Source organism: Salarias fasciatus, chromosome 9, assembly GCF_902148845.1.
Source record: "Salarias fasciatus chromosome 9, fSalaFa1.1, whole genome shotgun sequence".
Taxonomy (NCBI): domain Eukaryota; kingdom Metazoa; phylum Chordata; class Actinopteri; order Blenniiformes; family Blenniidae; genus Salarias; species Salarias fasciatus.
In genome coordinates, this window is record NC_043753.1 from 12,878,942 (window position 1) to 12,900,693 (window position 21,752).

Here is a 21,752-nt window from a genome sequence, read left to right on the forward strand (position 1 = left end):
CTGCAAGTCAGTGTGAACTGTGTCCTGTCTTCAGCTGCCTCTGCTTTAATATAGGGATTTCCGTTTATTTCCTCAACTCGACCCAAATCATGATCTTGAAAAGAAATGGACTAAAAACACAGACATGTTCATGGCTTGAAGAGGAAATTACGCTTTGTCAGTCTTTATTTTGGCATATATTTGCTCTCAGCACATTTAATCCCGCAGATTAAGGTTTCTTTTTTCGAATTTAAATAGAAAATAAATAGTGCGTAAAAGGTTTCGAGTCTTCCACCTGAGGCAACTTTTCCCTCGATGAAAACCCGCCTCCCTGCAGTGGAGCTAACTCCTCCGGTCCACCTTAAAAACCTTTTCCGGTTTCCCAGACATCCCCTTTAAGAGACGCTTCTCCCAGTGTGTGCGAACAGCAGGGGGCGCTGTCAGACCGCACCATATTCCTAAACCGACTGGCGCTGAGAGAGAGGCTCAGAGGGGGAATCAAACTCATTTTTTTTTCCTCTGACCATTTCTATACGCAACACGCGCATATTTCCGCAGATTTCGTTCTGTTCGTCCGCTGTCAGGGATTTCCAAATGTTTTAACAGCGCGCAAAACGCCAAGCAGAGACGCACGTGACCTCCAGAAACAACGCCAATCTCGTTAGATCTCCAGAAAAAACTGAAAGATGGGATGCCAATTATTTAAATATTGAGACAACTGTGGCTTGTGGCAGTCTTGACGCGCTTACAGAGGTGCAAATTGTGGATATTGCATATCAGATCCGGATCATCTGCTGCGAATCAATCCGGACTGAAATCGCGATTTATTCTAATTTGATCTGGGGGACCCCCTGGAGCCCCTCCAAAGGACCCTGGAGTTCCCAGGATCACTATATGGGAGCATTTTCTAACCAAACCGCTTCAAACGCCACTAAAGAGCGCAGCGCTTATAACATTGTGTTTAAAAAAAAAAAAAAAAAACTCAACCCGGGCCCAAGAGAGCACGTTTCCATTCGTTACGCGCGTGCTGCGTTTTCAGTGCATGCACGCAGCGATGCAATTAACCAACGAGCGTGTCAACGAAATCGAGATCGGCGTCGCTGCGCTGCGTAAAACGGAGAGCCCTAATAAACCGGAGCCGGGTTATGTAAGCGCCCGCAGTCTGCGCCCCCGCGGAGGAGGACACCGGGTCCGCCGCACACAAAACAACACGGCTGACTCCGGGAGACCGTCAGGTCGCCCCGAGGAGGAGCAATAAGGAGTATAAATATTAATGATTCTTCTGCAGGGATGCGGAGGAGTTAAAACAGCCCATAAATTAACCCCAATCGCCCTTTTCTGTGCGTAATTTAACGAGTTTGTCAGCAGCAGGTGAAGTTTACACCGCGTGATATTGTGTAAAATATGGGTTATATGTGTTTAGTTTCAGAAGAGAGCGTTAAAATAAAATCATATTGCGTGACAGTCACACTCTGAAGGTCATTTTCAGACAGATATCTCCATATGAACTTCATTTTACCGCAACATTAAAATGTTTCCTGCTTATATCTCCCCAAAATCTAAATCTGTCCCTGAGTGCTCAGCTGTTCATGACGATTCCATCCCCTCTAACTAAACTATTTTTAATTTCCTGGAAGAATATGAACACTTAATAGCCGCTCTTTTTCCTGGGATTCCATCAAATTGAGTTACTGATTTCAGCTCGTTAATCTTCAAGATAATTAGGCCTGATATCACCAGAGCCAGTGTTCCTTTAACAGCTCGATGGATGTTAAACTTCCAGTTTGTAGCTTTTTATGTCGACTTTTCTTTGAATTTGTCTTAAAAAAAAAAAAAAGATTCTTCTTTTTTTAAACTGTCCGGCTCCAATCAGTGGCTTCATGTGTATTTTTCCAGGATTTTTTAAATAACCTGCTTCTGGATAAAAGGCAGGACGCACAAGTCTCTGAAGCAGTATTAACGCACAGCTGTAATATTTTTCAAAGTGATGTAAACTGGTTAAATGAGCTGCAGATGAGACCACTGTGGTCCGTTTGACCTGAATATTATCAACTTTTACTGGACTTCACCCAATAATCACTGAGAAGTGGGTGAAAAAACGGTCCCGTGCCTTGTGAACAGATCAGCTCTCAAAACGAGAAAAAAAAATATACAACAGAAATATTTAGCAGCAGTGACAATGAGATGTATGGATGTATGGATAAAAACACTCAGTCCTCAGTCGATGTGATAAATGACAAATAAATGACTGACTGAAATACAATTGTTGGAGGAATCAGAGAAAGGGTTTTCAACTGGAAAATAGATTCATCGGTTTATTTCTCAAAATCTGATTCCAAATCCTCAAACACTTAGCACTATTCTATTCTGTTCTATTCTATTCTATTCTATTCTATTCTATTCTATTCTATTCTATATGTTTAAACCTTTCAATAGTTTACGTTTCAAGCTGATGCTGGGTATCAGTTCTCGGGCTCATTTTGGTTTTAATTTGTTTTCCCAACATTTCAGCACGTTAAACTACATGTTCCTGTTTGATTTTATTTATATCTGTGAGGCTCATTGTGCAGTTTATTTAAAAGAGAATCTTCTCTTAAACAGCAGCTGCGGGTGAATGAATTTCCTCCTAAAGCAGAACAGAACCTGATTCTTCTCCTTTGTGCGCACAGCTTGTTAAAGGGACTTTGGTCTGCAGCTTCTAGAAGCTTTGCTGTGTGCTTCGTTGATTGAACAGTTCATTTTTCCATGTTTGTTATTTGGAAATGCGTAAAGGAGGCCAGGGAGTATGTGGAAAATGCAGAAGGTTTTGACCTAAAATTCAGTCCAAAGAGCACAATCCTTGCTGAATGGGGTCAGGGGGGAAATTACAGACTTTAAAGTCAGTGATTTAAAGTTCTTTGAGTAATAATTAAGTGAGTGATACATGGTGATATGTTTGGTTTTATGAGACTCCGGTGTTTCATTGGCTGATTGCCCTGTTTTTATTCTTTTTTTTTCTCTCTTCCTCCTGCAGTTCATTCCAGCCATCGTGTGCCAGAACATATAAGTTAAACATGCTTATTTAAAAGCTATTTGACGGCGCTTTGCTCCATCCAGCCCTTGGGGGGGGTGGGGGGGGGGGGGGGGGGTGGGAGTGGGATCACTGTGGTCTCAGATTACACTGCAAACAAGCTTCAATCAGGCCAAATTATTAACGAGGATCCAGTTGAACACGCAGATCTTTATCAGGGCTGGATCACCCGACTGGCCTCATGTGTTTCAGCATGGACAGCTGGAGGGAAGGAAGAGGGAAAATATGGGTTTAAAAAAAAATAAAGCCTTTGGAAAAGGAACAGTTTGGAAACGGTGAGGGTCAAGATCCAAGAAAGAGATGTGGATGTTTGAAGTGTTTATTTGATTTTTGAGTTCAATTCTTCAAAAAAAAAAGCAAAAGAAATTGGGATAAAATGACATTAAGGAGTCAAGAGATGCAACTAATAAAACCATAATAATCACAAAATATATAAGCAAAAATAATTACACCCGATCAAGACAGTTTTATTTAATGTTGCTGTGATATACTAGAGTATAATTTACATCAATTTCTGAAGATGTAAGACAATAATCTTCCATTCCTACCATCTACCTGAGGATTCTGATGCGTCGTTCTGATTCTGTCTGAAACCTTATCTGACAGAGGCCCAGACAGCTCCCCCCAAAAAAATGTCCTATTATATTTCCCACTTGCACAATTGAAGAAACTTAAAAGATGAAAAGTCAAGAAATCCATCTCCCTCAAATCTGCTCCTGACACCTCTGCTGTCTCCTGCCGCTGTGCCCTGCAGCAAGGCAGAGAAGAAAACTGCTCTTCATCTGGAGTTTGACGTGCAGCTATGATTATAGGTGAGAATATCTGTCAGCTTTTGGAAAGGGGGGTGAAAAGCAATGAAGCGGAGGCATTAATCAGTTCTAATCTGGAAGCTGAAAACAAGAAGACACTCGTAGAAATTCAGCTCATTTACTGTCAGTGTTTTCGGCCGTATCGCATATTTGTGCACGTCCGTGGGCGCCGGTGGCTTTTATTCAGCCAGTGGAGTTGGGGGATCCTTGTCCTAACTCCCTGGTATGAAGGGGTCAAAGGTCACTGCTGCTTGTGGCCATGTTCAAATCCCTCTATAGAGACTAATGCTCTCAACTGACCTGTCATTCTATAAAGACGAGCAGCGTCCAGATATTAGTGCTGTGGAACATTTTAATCAGGCTTTTCATTTCAGTTTGTTCCCAGGTATAGGCTTTTTTTTTTTTTACTGCAGGCATGATGGAATCTCTTCATTAAAATGTTTAGTGGTTGCTAGTTATTAAACTGACACGCAGACCATAAAACTGCGAAAATATTAGAACAGTGTTAAAACAGGAGAGAAATAAAGATGACCTTAATGATAGTAAAGCAGAATATATGAAACATGCTCAAACTTGACACTTGTTCAATCATTAGTGTAACAGAATTAGGCAAAATTTTCATGTGAATAACAGGAATTTAGAGGATATATAGGCTCCTGAGAAAAAAAACACCAACTTCTGCATGTGTATGTCCAAATGACCAACTTTATTTTTCACTGCAAAAAATATTTGACATGTTTCATGGGTTTTATTGTAATTCCTGTGTGAAAATGAACTTTAAGTTACTCATATTAAACACCATGTTTATTTGATTTCTGCTTCAGTTGTGGTCACGGCCACTCAGAAATTCATGATAAGACTCAAAAATGCCCCCTGGATTTGGTTAAAATGGCTGTTTTTAATAAATATTCTTTCATAAATACATTTCTGATTAGTGCTACACTTAAAAAAATATATTATATCAAGACAAAAAGGATCAAATAAAATACAAAGTGTTGATATGAGGAGATCTATGCTTGCTGAAATATTTCCAGCTCACTCTCACTGGATGTTGCTGCGTTTGGCTCGCGCTCAAAAACAGAACTCCACTTCCGTTGATAACTGATTGAACTGTAAGTCACAAAGTATAGTGGCCCGTGTTCCACTCAGCCTCACGCTACATCTGGCTCTGTCCCGTCCTGCAGAAAAGCCTTTACAAATGGAGTTGAGCTCCATGACGCGGAGCAGAAGCCCTCTGGCGCTGGTTTTCCCCTTCTTCCTCCCCCTCCTCCAGTCCCTCTGGCCAGGGAAACCCAGCACACTCCGAGCTCTCTGGGCTCCCTGTGTCTTTTCGAAATGTGTTTTCACTGCTTTAGGGCCAGTTAATAGGTCGATTGCATTTAAATTTCATTTGGAAATATAAACCAGCAGTGTGAATGGTCACTGAGGACAGCAAGTTCTCCTCAATTTAACCAATATTAATAATAATAATAATAATAATAATAATAATAATAATAATAATAATAATAATAAGTTCATCAGTTACAAGATATATTCAGTAAATTGGAAAAAAAAAATAATGCCAAATCCTTCATATTGGATAAAAGTTTGCCTCTAAAATATCCAGAAACATCAAATTTCGAAAATAATCGACACAATTAAATATTTTAATTGCTCGGAATCCAGTGGTGGGGAGCTTTGGAAACACATCATTTGGTTTTTGAAGGTTATTAAAAAAAAAAAGAAAAAAGAAAAGTTGTTGCCGGAGTCAGTGCTCTCCCGCATGCAGGCCCCCCGTGCCTCCCTCTGACCCCGGGTCTGTGCGCAGGGATGCCGGGTAAACCCCGGCAGAGGCAGCGCTGTTTCCCCCGCTGCTTCCTCCTTCGTGGGGAAACCACGATCTCCGTGCAGAAGGCGAGAAATTGCTGTTAATGAAGGGGAATATCAGTTGCTAGAAGCCTATAAGCTTTAAAAGTGGAGGAAAGCACTCAAACTTTGACTTGTTTTCATGTCTGAAACAACTTTACGCACCGCGGTTTTCTACTTTTCGGACGTTTCAGCGTATTGATCAATCACCACCGGTCATCGATAGTCCTGACAAGTTTGAATGAGGCTGGAAAATAGTGAGTGAAAGATGGCAGTCAGAAAAGTTTTGTGTGGAAAATATAAAGTCGAACGCATGCAGGGAAATGAATTCACACAACGTTAATCAACATCCAACCGCCTGAATGAGACATGTATTCTGTCAGATTTAACAAGTTCTATATGAAATAAAGATAAAAATACGTTTGGATAAATCACACAATTTCTCAGCTTTATTTAATTAACGTGTAACAAAGCAGCCGTCCCATTTCAGTTGGATTTGGATGGAGAAACTTTTATTTCACCAGTCACACACACACACACACACACACACACACACACACACACACACACACACACACACACACACACACACACACACACACACACACACACACTTCGAGTTAAACAAATAAAGAAATGTTCTGTCTCTGAGTTAACACAAGTGTACGTAATAAATGTAAGCCATTACAGTGCTCGTAACAGCCTGGTTAGAGCATGAACACGCACACACACGCCTGGTGGGTTGCTGCCAGCGAGCCCAAACCACACAATGCATCGAGAGCACACTGCAGAGGTCTGCTGTAGACGCTGGGGACTGGTGTGGAATACTTTGCATGCATTTTGCAAAAAAAAGTGTGAGCCATCAGTATTCCTACAGGAAAAGTTCTTCTTCCATGCAATATTTTTTGCAGTTTCTTTTGCGTGATCGTTCATATTTTATGCGTAAAAGGTTAAAAGGTTAAAGTGAACTTTAGGTTAAAAACAAGAAGGTTGTTTCTACCTTAGGTTTTCATCCTGCATAGAATAAAGAAAAAACCTCATGTGACCTTCAAAGTTTGAAACTGAAACTCTGCTGTTTTATCAACCATGCAGCCGGAAACTCCCCAGCTTTCATGCAACAACCACATCTAAACTGTAATAATAGAAAAAGACGAGAAAGGAGGAAACGCACTCTTTCAGTACACTGTTTATGTCCCATTTTTTGTCGAACACTTCGACAACACTTCCCCACAAAATCGTCCGCGTCACTTTGATACTTTAAAACTGTTTTGTTTGTTATTTCCCATCATGTATGAAGTGCTGTGAAAAGCGACGACGAGTGACAGGAAAATACTTTACAGTCGAGAGATCGCACATAAAAAGGTCCTGACAGCTTATCGGCCTCCGTGTATTTAATTGTCTCAGAGATCAATGCAAAGAGCTGACCCTAACGCGGCATGTGTCTGTCAGCATTAACCACAACTTGCTCTCAGTCAGCGACACATATCGTTTTTTTTGTTTTTTTTTTTTGCGCGCAATGAGCGCAGCTCATTCACAAAGCACCGTTTAAAATATTGTTATTAAACTCTCACCGTGTTGAGACTTGTTTGGTTCTTTTTATGCTCTTTCTATTGTTATTCTATAGCGGTTACAGTCTGCTGGTTCCCAATCCGCACAGGAATTTAACCCTGAAACGCCAGCAGCAGCATAAAGCCTGGTTTCTGCTCCCTGCCATGGCCCTGCAGGCTGCAGAGCCGCCCGGGCTGCGCTGCGCCGGGCTGGGCTGGGCTGGGCTGGGCTGGGGAGGGGGGGCAGACAACCTGCCAGTATACTGCCTCCTCTTATCAACCCCTGAGCTTTGGACCAAACCTTATAACGCAGAATCAATCAACATGACAGACTGTGGCAACTATGGCAAGTCTGGTCAAAGTTTTCGAGAAAATAAAAAATAAATAAATCAAAAGCTGTCCTGGACTGTAAACAACACTCTGAAAGTTGTGGTTTGTTTGATCAATGATCAGTTTCTTTTTTTTTTTTCTTTTTTCTAACTGCTGTTTTAGTTCCCTCTTACTGTCACTTTCATTGAGTCTTTTGCGTTTTTTTTTTTTAATTGTTCATCACAACGTTTTATGCGTAAGAGTTTTATTTTAGATTCTCCCGGCACGTTGTGTAGTTCAGGGCAGTTCAATGAGGGTTTTTTTTTTCTTTCTACCCTGGTGCATTAAACCGAATGAGCTCACATCACCTCGTGCGCGGTGGTTGGAAATGCTGCATGCGTAAAAGTCTGCGGTTTCCCTCCTGTTATTATTGCAGGCTCCGGGGGCCTACCGCTCCTTCCGCCTCACACTCCGAGAAAACACGGGGATCCCTCACCGCTGTAAAGAGTTTAACTGAAGATACAACATTTGGTTTTCTTTGAAGAGTTACTTGCCCTGAGTCATACATTCAATTGTTAAACTGTTGGTGTGAAGAAGCCCTACCGCAGATATTATCGCCCGTGGAGTGTACCTGAGACCCCATTTGCCCCAGGACAAACCACTTATCTGTTATCTAATTTAATTGCCTTTAAGTATTTTTAAAAAATTGCAAATTGAAGGACTGAACAAGAGAGAGCAAGATATATCAAAGATTACCAGCACGTGCTTTTCGCATATATAGATAGAAAACAGCTACTGTTTTTTTTTATTATTGTTATTGTGTTTTTTAACTATTAAAATCTAAAGACAAATTCCTTATCTCGAATTCCTCAAGACCCCCTCACCCCACCGCCACAGCCAGCACCCCCCCCCCCCCCCCTTTTTCAAAACAACACATGATTGACCAACTCGGAAGAAAGAGAAAGAGCCTGGTAATTACACTGAGTCCCGTTTAATGAATGCTTCATAATTAAAAAAGAAAGAAAGGGAAAGTGCTTCAGAAATCCACCATTCAAGTTTCCATTTGAGTGCAGTTGTCCCGTGTATTTTCACCAAAAAGAAAAAAAAAATTAAAAATTAAAAATAAAATCAATATACAAGAAACCCCATAGAATTCACAAAAATAAATATTCAGTTTCATATAAACAACCAGTGACTTCAAATTCCACGTCAAAAAAAAAACAAAAAAACCTGACCTCAAGTATTGTATCAAAAAGCGGAGTGGGTGAGCGAGGCGGACAGAGGAGAGGAAGGAGAGAGCTGCAGCCTCGAGCTGCTGCACGATGCAATTGTTTACATTGATAGCGTCACTGTCAGAGAGCTATTTGTCTTAACGGTGGAAAGGCCCTCCCAACAGGCCATTACCACCATCTCCGTCCCTCAGCCTTGCATTGTGAGCGCTGCGTGAGAATAGGCTGGTGCGTCAGGGGGGCAAAGCCGCGCAGCTTAGGGCGCAGGCTATTCCTCTTCTCCCTATGCCGCGCAGCCTATGCTTTTGACATGCGGATTAAAGGTTGAAAGCTTTGCTCTTGCAACACAGCTACTCCCCCCCCCCTCTCAACCCTGTGCACCCCTCCTTTTTTTTTTTTTTTTTTTTTTTTTACTGCGAGCCTGCTCATATACCAGCTTGTGTCGTATAGCTTCTAAAAAAAAAAAAAAAAAAAGCCAGTTTACAGGCTGAGGATATAAGTTCAAGTTTGAATTGGCGCTGCAGCCTCAGCAATAAGGCCAATGGTGAGTTGGGGTTTCATGGCTGCAGACTGGTGCTTCGATCACATGGCCAAGCATTCACCACATGACACGAAATGCACTTTCTGTACATTTCTTCTTCTTCTTCTTTTTATACAATCAGGCATTACATAGTTTCTACAATCCTCTGAATGAATGCGCCCTTCGCTGTGCTTCTGGCCAGGCTGACATCATTCACGGGCTTTGGGTTTGTTGTGATCTGGCTCGCCATAAGCTGGGCCTCTCTTTGTCGCAGACAGAAAAGCATGCCAATTAGCAGACCGCGTCCTGCACTGCCATTAGAAAAAAAAAAAAAAGAAAAGAAAAGGAAAAAAAATCTACACATTCACTTAAAATGCCGACGTGAAGGTGCAACTTCGACCTCGTGATTTAAAGGTGCGCGCACCGACGTCTGGGCAGCTACAGCTGGATTTTAGAGGCTACATGAAAACACTGAGCGCCATATTTCAAAAGGGCTACATTCTACATTCAGGTTGGCGAGATGCTGATGCATTTTGGACAAAAAAAAAAAAAAGAAAGCAACACTTCAGAAAAAAAAAAACATGATTGTGTTTCTGGGTGGAGGATAGTCAACAAGAAGAGTACTGACAGTATTTTTACACATTTAAATAATTAACAACAAAGGAAATTGACATTTAAGAAAAAAAAACACACATTTGTGTAAATCCTAAAATGCAGCTTGTGTCTCTATCCAAATAAAACAGGCTTCTCTTTAGTTGTTCTTTTCAATCACCACATCTCAGACATCATTTCACATCTTTTTTTTTTCCTCCAAAACACCCTAAAGCTGAAAGTCGACCCCAACAGTAGAAAGTGCGATGCCTGTCTTCTTGTGCTTTGTCGCATTGTTTCTGCATGGTTCACACAATTTAGGGGTTGTTTTTCCTTCACTATCACTGAATCGTATCCCACTATTTAAAAAAAAAAAGGACATTTTATATGTTCTCGATTTGTTTACGTTCCCTAAACGCACACACACACACTAACCCTGGCACAATGATGGCGTACAGAGGAAATAAGTGACTAAAGTGTACCTGAAGGGACACAAACAGAGTCTATCCTGAGACCTTAGGTACTGTGGAGGAGCCTTATTATTTTTGATTGTCTGTACATAAGGCCTGTGTTGTGTCTTGGCCTGCGATTGTGCAGTCACACGTTTGCAAAACCAGGAAATACACCGCAGTAAAAAAAAAAAAAAAAAAAAGCAATAATAATAAAAACCAAGACTGAAAAGCAGATCACACTCTTAAAAAAACACAGCATACATTAAGAAGAAATTCCTGTCAAATCCAATAAAGGCTTAACCGTGAACATATAACTGAACAGTAATACATCTTTTTTTTTTTCTAAAAGTGGACATTTGGGCACGTTGACCACCGTGGTCAGGCTGGTAGAAACAGAAAACACTGCTGCGATATAAAACATACCAAGTGGCACAGAATGGGAAACCCTGATTCAGTTTTTCATCTATTTTTTTTTTCTCTGTGTGTGTTGATTTTTTTTTTCTTGCTTTCAGTCCCAGCCAGATTAAAAGTACTCTCATCCTAAACGGCGGAGTGGCTTTTAACCTCCTCTCCTCTCCATTTTTTTTTTTTTCCCAGACAAAAGCACAAAAACCTCTGAAACCCTGGCGCCATACAATCCAACAGGTCGAGCGTATATAGAAAAAAAGCGAATAAGAAAAAAACAATCGAGTTCAGAGAGGAGTCAAGTGAACACAGCGTTGAGAACCTAACATATTGCTTAGGATCGATAGCTTATGTTAAAACACAAGTAAATCCATGAGCGGTGTCTCACAGTCCTGTGGGCGCTTTTTTTTTCTTTTTTCTTTTCTTTTCTTTTCTTTTTTTTTTTTTTTTGCAGAAGCTTCAAAAGAGATCCTGCATGTTTCCGTCGATCAAACTTCAGAAACAAAGCGGAATGTAAATCCAGTTTCAGTCAATTAAAAAAAAAAAGAGAGGGAGAGAGAGAGAGAGAGAGGAGAAACCAAAAGTTGCGGGAGATTTGGTGCGTTCACGGTGAGCCTGGCTGCGGGGTTTGTTGCAGATGGACACACTGGAGGCTTTTCTCTCTCTCTCTCGCTCTCTCTCTCTCTCGCTTTAAACCCGGCTCAGTATTTCCTCGTTCTCTGAGCGTGTTGTGGGGGAGGGAGAATGTGGCCGCCCGGCTGCCACCTCCACACGGGGTGGGACGGAGGGGGAGGCCCGGGGCCCCTCAGAGAGTTCAGGGAGTAAGCGGGGCACAAATCCCCGTCGCTGCCGACAACCAGCGACGGCGGCGACGGGAAATTTGCCATCAGGCTGAAAGGCGCCTTCGCAGGTGATGCTACGGTACCGGCGTGGCCGCGTTTGCGTCTGCTCGGTAAATCCTCGGTGGACGCCTCCTCAGCGCCCGCCAGACGGGAGCACGAAGAGGAGGAGGAGGAGGAGGAGGAGGAGGAAGAGGAGGAGGAGGAGGAGGAGGAGGAGGAGGAAGAGGCAGACTTGGTGATCCCGGGCAAGTTTTGTTTTGATTGTGACCTGGAAAATCGAGTTTTTTTATTCCCCTGCGCCGGAGCCCTGCAGATTTTGCTCCCGTGGCCCCCCTCCTCGGTGCCCGGGGTGTCCTGGCTGCTCCTGCATTCCTGAGGACTGCTGGGGGACACCGGGCCCACATCGGGGCTCCTCTCCGAGGCTTTAATCCCACCGCTGAAAAAGTCCCCCTGCTTGATGAGTCCACTGGGAAACTCTCCACTGCTGCTCTCGCTCTTATCTCCTTTACATTTGACTGACCCGGCCTGGCTCTGGTATTCATATTCATCGCAGCTCTCCTCCACTTTTATCTTCACGTTGTGGAGGTTGAAAGGTGGTGTCCTGGCTCTCGGGTGGGGGCTGGCCGCCACGCCGGGCTCCTCCGACTCTGTCTTGATTTTTTTTAATGGAGAGCTCAGTTTTAGACTGAAGGCCTTCGCCTCTGTTTTGTCCGCACATTTCTGGGGCTTGGAGTCGTTGTATTGGTCACACAGTGTTACCAGGCCCGGCGTCCTGCGTGGGGGGTGACAGGCCTTGCCCCGGTTGTGTCCCGGTGAGGGGACCCCCTCATCCACGGGGCCGCTCTTGTTTGGCTCACATGTATTTTCCCTTCTGCATTCAGTTAAAATACTTTCCCCGTGAGCGGAGGAGTTGAATTTTGGAGGATGTAAGGGTCCCAAGTCCTTCCCAGCGTCACTGCATAAAAAGTCACATTTTGCGCGTCTGTCCAGCCTGCTGTCCCCCGGCGTCCTGTGCTGCTGGTGGCTGTAGTGAAACGTGGGCTGCAGGACCAAAGGTGCTTTAGTGTTGAGGCTTTTGGCGAATGAGCCTACCCGCGCGCGCCTGAACCGGATGCTCTGGACCGAAACACGGCTCGAAACCGAGCTGGAGTCGGACTGAGAGGAGCTGTCCTCCTCCTCCGAGCTGACCTCTGAACTGTCCGTGTCATCTTCATCCTCTCCCGCCTCCTCCTCGTCGGAACTCGCGGAGTTGCTGCTGGTGGAAAACCCTGACCCGAAATCCGAATCGGGGTACGCCCGGTCGGAGTAGGAGCTGGACTCGGTGTCGCTGCTGTAACTCTCGGGAAAGCCGGGCTCGTGGTGATGGTGGTGGTGATGATGATGATGCTGGTGGTGGTGATGATGGTGAGGACGCGGGTCGATGTAGAAGTCCGGCCCCAGGTGGAACGCACCGAAAGAAGTCCCGTGACCGCCGGACGACTTGGGCTGCACGAGCAGCACCGGCGGTGCGTGGTGCGCGTGCCTGCTCCGGCCCCCCTCGCGCCTCCTCTTCCTTTTGTGAAGGAGGTCGCCGGCTGAGCGCGAGAGCCTGGGCTGAGCAGCTATGGCGGACTGAAGCGCCACCGGCTGCCGGCTCACCGCGCTCCGGAAAAACGCGTGCCTGTGGCTCAGACTCACGCGGCTCCCCGCAATTTTCGCAGTTTCATAGTTTTTAAAATGTCTGTGACTGGACTTGGTGGCCGAGCGGCAATCCCGCGCGCTGGTTTTGTGGTAAAACTGAGGTAGTTTGGAGTCGGTTACGCGAGGAGTCAGCTCTCTGCCCGTGCTCGTTTTGTTGTGAAGTGTGAGAGTCTCCGGGACGCCGTGCAAACTAAACCAAACTTTTTCCTTCCACAGCTCGGCGTCGGCGCCGAGGAGCCCCGGGGACGCGTCCTGCTCCCCCGGGGGACACGCCGCTTTCGCTTTCCTTTTGTTGGACTTCAACACCCGCTCCGTCTTGCAGGAGAAATACAGAGCCTCCACATCCTCCCGCGATATGAGGGTGCATTTAGCGGCGTGGAAAGCTATAGTGTTTATTGCTTTGAGCTTCCGCAGCTCCTCCAGGTCGCAGTGGTGCTTCTTTACCTTCAGGTGATCCATGCGCTTGTGCACCGTGGTCCGAGGGATGTTCTTCAGCAGGTCGGTGAAGACCTGAGACAAAGCAAACATTTGCTTGCCTTTGATGAGCAGGTATCCCAGTCTCACTCCTTGCATTTCCTCAAAGCCACACTCCAGGTCTCCCATGTTTTATGTATCCGCTACAATGCATTAATCCATGTAGTCACTTCTCTGTAGACTATGGATTTACCCATTAAGTGGCACGGGGGTCGTGGGCTCAAGGCATCCTGTTCATACCTTTAATCCATCCACACTGCCTGTGCTGCTGCGTCATGAAAATGCAAACTTTGACATGCGGAGTTAAATGGAGCAGCCCCTGTCTGATAGGTTGAATGAGACTACAGCATCCACTCCTCGCCTCTTGCCCCGGTCCGGCATGGTGGAGGAATGCGGCGGATGCGTCCAGCAAGCCGGGGCTGCTGCTGCTGCTGCTGCTGCTGCTGCTACCTGCCTCTGCCGACTCCACTCCCCTCTGGTCGGCAGCAGGACGAGGAGAAGGTGTACACCACTGCCTCAGCCAGAGGGATAAAATAGCAAGAAGAGAGAGAGAGAGAGAGCGGAGAGAGAGAGAGAGAGAGAGAGAGAGAGGGTGTTGTGAGGGTGGGGAGGAGGGAGAAAGAGAGAGAGAGAGAGAGAGAGAGAGAGAGAGAATCAGAGACAGAGAGAGAAACAGAATAAGAGCTAAAATGCAGCTGCTATTCTGGCCGCTGGTTGAGCCACAAATAAAATGACAGAGAGGGGAGGTGGGCCGGTCTGCAGACACCTTCATCAATTAATGCCCTCGGAGTCGACGCCCATTGGACGCCGGCTGACAGGTGATGCAATAAAAATGGATATTCCATCCCCACCCCCTCTCACAGCCGTCCACGGCAATAGTTGACAATTGTGCTCACCGTCACTGCCGCTTAAGTAAATAACGCGGTTATGTCAAGTTCACGTTTCAACAGATGAAAAAAGAGCTGCGCAAAAAAAAAAAAAATCGACCCGAGTTTGGAGATCGTGCAGAATGAGAAGAGCTTGGGTCTGCAAAAGATCAAAAAAGCCTGGGGTGTGTTGTGCTTTTCCCCTTCGGCTACCATCAGAATGCACGCGACATTAGTTTTACAGCGTATGCCATCGATTGCATGTAGGTAAAATGACTCCAGTCTCCGGATATTTTAGTCGGGCTGGAGCTGTTAACGCAGCGCTGCTTTAACAAAGACATTTGCTTTTCACACTTGGAAAACTGCTTTTCCACATGCAGGCAGGCTGCTGCGGCTGACCAAAGATCAAACTCCCCTGCTTCAGCTGACTTTCTGTTCTCTTCCTCTGTTGCTCGGTCTGTTCTTCTATAGGTTAAACACTGACCTACTTATTTGTCGAGGTCATGGCTGTGTTCATCTGTCTGGTTACATCGTAAATAAAATTTGGAAATTTGTATGCCCATTGTTGCTTTGTACTGTTATTTTTATTTAAGTTTAATTTACGTGTGTGTGTGTGTGTGTGTGTGTGTGTGGGTGTGTGTGTGTGTGTGTAACAGTGAGCCAATTAAGAGAAGTTGACCTCAAACAAGAAAAATCCTGTTAAATTGTCCCTTATTTTACACTGCGGTGGGGTGAGCTCAGATTATGAAAGTGCACCATCAGCGTTGCTTTTCCTTCAGACAATGTAGGTTAGCGACTGTGGCCGCTGCAAATATCAAATTCCACTCCTCAGATGAATATAATTTCCTAAAAAAAAAAAAAAAAATTCCAGGAGCAATTACATTTCAATACACTTTGCAAACAATATATAAAAGAATATGATTTAATTATTTGCGTAAATACGCTTCCATCAACAAGTAGCTTCTTGGAACACGGAGAAAGAGAAGGTGAATGGGATTACTGAGCACAACAAACAACATAAAGCCGATTTTATTTCGAGGAATGCTTATTGTGTCTGTTGTCACATTTTGTCTTTGTGCGTGTGTCTCGCTTGAGTGAACACAAGCATATCTGCGTGCACATGCGTTGACGTTTTTTGGAACACGTATGCGTGAGTTTTAGCACGTTGCGCCCATATACATGGACGATACAAACGCACACACGCACTCTCTCTCTCTCTCTCTCTCTCACACACACACACACGCACACACAGTAACGCACGCGCACGCGCTGACACGCGCTCACAAGCTGAGGAAACATAGCTGAATCCACCCCCTACAAGCTGTCTAAATAATGTGACTGTGTCCTATATTGTAGGGTAATTGTTTGAAGAACCTACTGTAGGTTGTTTTAGATTGACTGTTGCATTCATTTTCTCCGATTCTCGGCGCGTTTTCTCTCCTTATTGCTATGTATGAAACATGTGAATCCCTCGTGGCCCGTTTGCAGCCTGCAGGGATGGGGTCAAACTCAAGACTGGGCAGGCTCATCTCCGCAACGTTAAAGCCTATTTGCTTATTTCAGGCTGATCATGTGCCAAACAGCCTCGATGTTAACTCGGCATTATATCAAACAGCATGTCACATATGTAGGCGTTGTTTTTATATATAGTTACATGCACATCTGAACACTATATCCAGAGTATATTCACATAAATTGGAACCGTAATTCCAGAAAATAGTTTTGAAGAACCTGCAGGCGAGTGGTGCGTAAATACGCTTGGTCACTGGATTATAACTTTATAAAAACTTATATATACATCATGACGTGATGAGAAATACATAATTAATTTTAAGATAAGATGTCCTGAAATGTAGCCATGTATGTATATGTTGTGGTGAAATAAATACATGAGTAAAAAGTTCTGTTATGATTGTAGTTTCACTTTTACGCACAGCATAAACTGCTTGTGGACATTAGGGATCGCGAGCACAATTGAAGATTAAAAACTCACCTTGAAAGACCAATGCTTGTGTGTGTTATTACGCCGCTATCACTGAATATGTGCTCCCTACAGCTCCGTGACCTGCTGTCTCGCCGCCATAAATCTGGTCTTGCAAGGGAACCTGCACGCTGAGTTTGGAGCTCTGCTTGCTGCAAAACTTGCTTTCACGTGCTGATTCCGTATGACAGCGTTAACACATGGAGCACGCGGAGTTTCACTGATGCAAAGGGTGGAGTGAGAGGAGGGGGCAGTTCGATTCCCAGGAAAATGAGATACAAAGACACTGCGCTGCGTTTGGCCTGAGAAATACATGGAAGAAAACAGATATGCGTGCTTTGCCATTTGTGCATTGCAGGTTTTCTTTTTGTTGATTAATAATTAGAGGTGTAAACACAGGTCAGGTTGTTTACTTGCATTGCATATTTCTCTGCCAGACTTAAATCAATGTAAGCTGCAAAACTATGCGTGCGCTTTGGCTTGCGTTCCCGCATGTGCACAAGTGAATACAACAGGAACACAACAACCTAGTGCTCCATGTCTATATGTCACTGATAAAACAGCAGACACAGCCAATTGGTGATTTCATTTTAACACAAGGTAAACAGCAGCATTCATTAAGTAAGCAGAAACCATTATTAATATTTCTTGAATAGTTACTACAGCATGCAGCATTTATAACATGTAATCTGTTTTTGCAAACAACATAAAAACCTGATAAATAATTAGTAATTTCCATGTAATTTTCACTTGTTGTAGTGTGTCATACCAACACATCTGCCACTACACTTCTTCCTCAGGTGCTACAGATACGATAATTATCCAATACGGACTTCACGCGCATGTCAAGGTCTCAGCTGTGGGCCAACTGCAACATATAGAACAGCATATTATTCCTGTAATGAATGAGAAGAAGACGAAGAAAAAAAAATAGCCCTGTGTGTATGCATAGTGGAGAATTACTAATTAAGACCGGAGATCTTTTATTATTCGCCAGATGCCACAGGGAAGTATTTCCCCCTTTTACTGCCCCTGAATGCAGGCAGAACAAACACAGGAGGAAACAGGACGCTGCGGCCAGAGGAGCCGCGTGAAGCACGGGGAAGGTTTCTTACAACGACCCGATGTGTGGTAGTGCTACAATGCAATGCCGTGTAAACACACACACACTATATATATATATATATATATATATATATATATATATATATATATATGTATATATATATATATATATATATATATATATATATATATATATATATATATATCGTTTATTTTATTTTATTGATATTTACAAAATACACGGAAACCCGTTTTCTTGTTTTTGTTTTTTTGTTTTTTTGCTGAAACGCGTCCATAAAGTGCCATTTCCTTCATTTGTTAACTTTTGCATTTTTACAAGCTACCTGGTCAATAAAACGCACGTGGCGTGCGTATGCTTCCGGGTTTCTTTTTAACACTCATTCGAAAAAAAAAACAAGAAAAAAAAAAAAAACGTGTTGCTCCTGTAGCTCGGAGTCATTCGTTGTGCATTGAGTTTTATGGAGACACTTGGTCAATGAGGCGCAGGCACTTGTAAGAGCATAGACTTTTTATGACAGCATCCCACTGCCCCATGCCAAAACAATGAATTCCTCTCCACCCCCCACCACCCCTGGAGAATGTGATTTTACATGCAATCCGAGCCTGAAGTATGTGTGGACAGTGGTGGGGGGAGGGCTCTCTTCACCTTTCACCCTGGCTTGTTGGGACTGTTTGTATTTTTCTCCTGGGCCTCTGTGCTACTCATCAGTGTCTTAAGACAAGACCATTGGCACACACACTGATGGGTGTGAGCGTGGCAAAACTGAGAAGCAATGACATGACTGTGGAGGGTTTGGTTGAAGGTGCTTTCCAACATTGGGCATCAAGATCTGCAAAACATTTGTAGTTATTGAACAATAGAAATTGTTAATGAGTCTACAACACATCTAATTGTCCAAAGAAAAATGCAAAAAAAGGCATCATGGTTGACTCAACAAATGCTGAATATATCAAAACTTTTTTTTAAGAAGTAAACTTAAGAGGTAAACAGCAACAAAACCTTTACGTCATACATTTTAAAAGAAAAACAGTCTACAATTACTCTGTAAAAATATCCAGAAAAGTGCATTGATAGGGGCATATATGTAGAAAAATCCAAATAAAATATACATTTTTTTTAATTAGTGGATTTTAAATTACACACCCTTTGTGTACACCCCACACACTAGGATTGCTCTGATTAAACAAGTTTTGTGGACACACACGAGCTCCAAGTTTGTGAAAAATGAATATTTAAACCTAGGGAATACTACTTTTGGATGTTGCTTAAAACTTAGCATACACAGTGATAAGCGGTTTATTTTGTGCTAGTCTAAGCTGCAGGACAAGGATCGTTGCTACCTGAAACCTTCACCAATTACTACAGATTGATTCAAAAATGAGGCATCTGCTTCAAAACACAACAGTTTCAAAATAAATGTCCCATCAGTAGTCATTTGTTGAAGCTTATAAGCTCAGTCTGTGAAAACATTCCTCCCAGACTGCTTAGATTTTACACACACACACACACACACACACACACACACACACACACACACCACCAGGCTCTGTCTTTACTCATGAATTTTGTGCAACAATATATAAACACTAACAAATGAATTCACTTCAGAGTTAGAGAAGACGGGTGTTGGCAGGTAATCCACGGGGCGACAGTAAACAACCAGACAGGGAAATAGGTCTGCATATGCATTTACATTGGATCCACACAAAGCCAGTGCAGATGCAGCATATGCTGTTGCTCTGTGAGTGTGAGGGCTGTTTGTCCTGCGTCGTCATTGCTCACTTTTCTCATTGCACACTGGGAGAACACATTAAACCCTAAATGTTGTCTGACTCTCAAATTTCAAATGTTGTGAAGTTGTCCTTCTAACAGGTAACTGTGGGGGGAAAAAATAAAATATTATGGGAGAAAATATGATAAAATTACTAGTTATTTAATGAAAGCATTATTTCTGTACTGGTAGTAATTTTATACACGCGAACACTGCAAAACTACATGTCTCTCAATGATGTTGCTTAAACCTTTTGTGCACTTTAAGTTTATTTTCCAAATACACATCTGCTGTGTGTACCATACATAAGCAGCCTTTGTAAAAAACATTTGTTAAAAAAAATCCCTTTCAGCTTTAAAATATCGGGGCACATATTTGAAAAATAAAGTTAAATCTTTGCTATTCTTTTTTTTTTTTACAATATAAACAAAGAATGGGTGTCAGACTAGATTTACAAACTCTTATAAAGACCTCAGCAGGTATCTCACATGAACTGAAAGACTAACATATAGCAGCTGAGAGGTGAGCTTGGTTATCATGATCGAATACCTCAAATTACATAAAAGCTTTGAGTGCTATATGTACTTTGAGGCTCTGCAGTTCTTTTTTCACAGAGAAAACTCCTCTCTTGTCAACCTGAAAAACATTAAACATGATTCGCGCCGACTTTGACTTAATCAAGTGCAAGTTGTAAAAATCATTTGCCATTTTCAGTAGCTATACAGGACCCTCCACAACTGCGGCCCCCTCCTTCGCCTCCCTTTGTTCTCTCTGGCTCTAATAGGTTTTCCCCTGCTACACACAATTCACTTTTTTTCCTTTTCCCCAGCCCCTCACCCCCTTTTAGTGCAGTGCCCAGTGTCGACTGGAGCATTTGAGCAATTTGAAATTAAAGCAAACAATGGGCAGGCACTCCCAGGGACCTCTCGCTCACCATATTACACGGAGGACGCTCGTGTGCTCTTGTGCATTATTGGCAAGTCATTACGTTTCTCTGGAAACCGAGAGCGGGAGCTTGCTCAGAGGAATCGGTGATGCAAGCAGCAGCTGAGTGCTTGGAATAGCTTGTGTGTGTGTGTGTGTGTGTGTGTGTTCTAGAGCATCCTTGGCAACAGCATGGTGAGCTGTCAAAACAAACTGTGTATTGACAGGCTGATATGCTGCTTGATGTGGGCTTCCTTCAGACCAATTGTTTTAAAGACCTATAGCTTTATTTACATGGCACTTTTCACGGACAAATAGTATGACTGCACAAATAACACATTTTCACAACTTTTAAGTAACATATTCTAAACAAAGCTGCTAATTTTCCAGGGATGTATATACACAATGATTCATATGGCTGTGGTCTGTCTCTTGTTTGACAGAATTAAAACATTTGGTATTTACAGACTTCATAGCTAGATGCACCAAGTTGAAGGTGTTTTGAAAGACAGAGTAAAACAATACAAATGAATTACACTTGAAAACACTGTGTATAATATGTTGAGAATGATCTTTCTACTAGTAATAAAAAAGGCTGTTGATAGATGGAGAAGTATAAGTTATTAGATATTACACACACATCCCTACCTTACCAAACTGAGCAGAATAAAACCTTAATATTGTAAATCAGTGTCATAAACTGTTGTCAACATATATGAATGGTAAACAATGGGTCAGCATATCTATTTACACATGATTCATCCTCAGTGTCAAAACAGATATAATAATAGAATAGCTCAAATCTTTTAGAAGCTCCTGGCTGGGAGAACGCAACTTTAAAGAGAGTTCTCTGGCAAGGAATAACTGTGTAGTAGTGTTTAGTATCAATATTTCAATCTGCAAATTTGATGAGGAAATTATTATAATATGGCAGATGAGTATGGTACTCTTCTTTATGTAGGAAATATTTTCAAACTGAAAAATAATCAAACATTGAATTCTTGCACATGATTTGTTCTCTAAAAAAAAACAACTTTATTTTAGTTAAAGTTTAATAACAGTCAAATATAGTTGAGGCACTTTAAATAATCCCTAAGACTGCATCTTATGTTTTTTAAAAGTTTCCAACTTTGTGTAGCTTTGCTGTTTTTAAATCTCATCTTAATCCACTCTGCAGATCAAATGGTTGTAAACAAAACACAGTCTTCACGTCTGTCCAGTAAACGTGGTGTTTTTGGACCTGGTGTGTCTGAGTGGGTCTTGGCTGCCTCCATGTCCTTAGTGAGCTGACAGTGAAGCAGATTGAGTAAATTCGAGCTGCACCAAACTTTCGAACCATGTGGAACCAAAATGGAACGTCGCTTGCCGGCC

General features: G+C 42.9%; 1 protein-coding gene across 1 annotated transcript; it reads right to left on the minus strand.

Annotated features, from left to right (window-relative positions):
* Positions 1-11,449: 11,449 nt before the first annotated feature.
* Positions 11,450-14,093, minus strand: skida1 (SKI/DACH domain containing 1). Its single transcript, XM_030099775.1, has one exon. It carries the CDS (start codon positions 13,879-13,881, stop codon positions 11,458-11,460), a length of 2,424 nt encoding a protein of 807 aa, XP_029955635.1. The 5' UTR covers positions 13,882-14,093; the 3' UTR covers positions 11,450-11,457.
* Between the last annotated feature and the right edge of the window lie 7,659 nt (positions 14,094-21,752).

Excerpts from the sequence above, each read along its gene's own strand:
- skida1 (XM_030099775.1), bottom strand. The coding sequence starts at position 13,881 with ATGGGAGACCTGGAGTGTGGCTTTGAGGAAATGCAAGGAGTGAGACTG.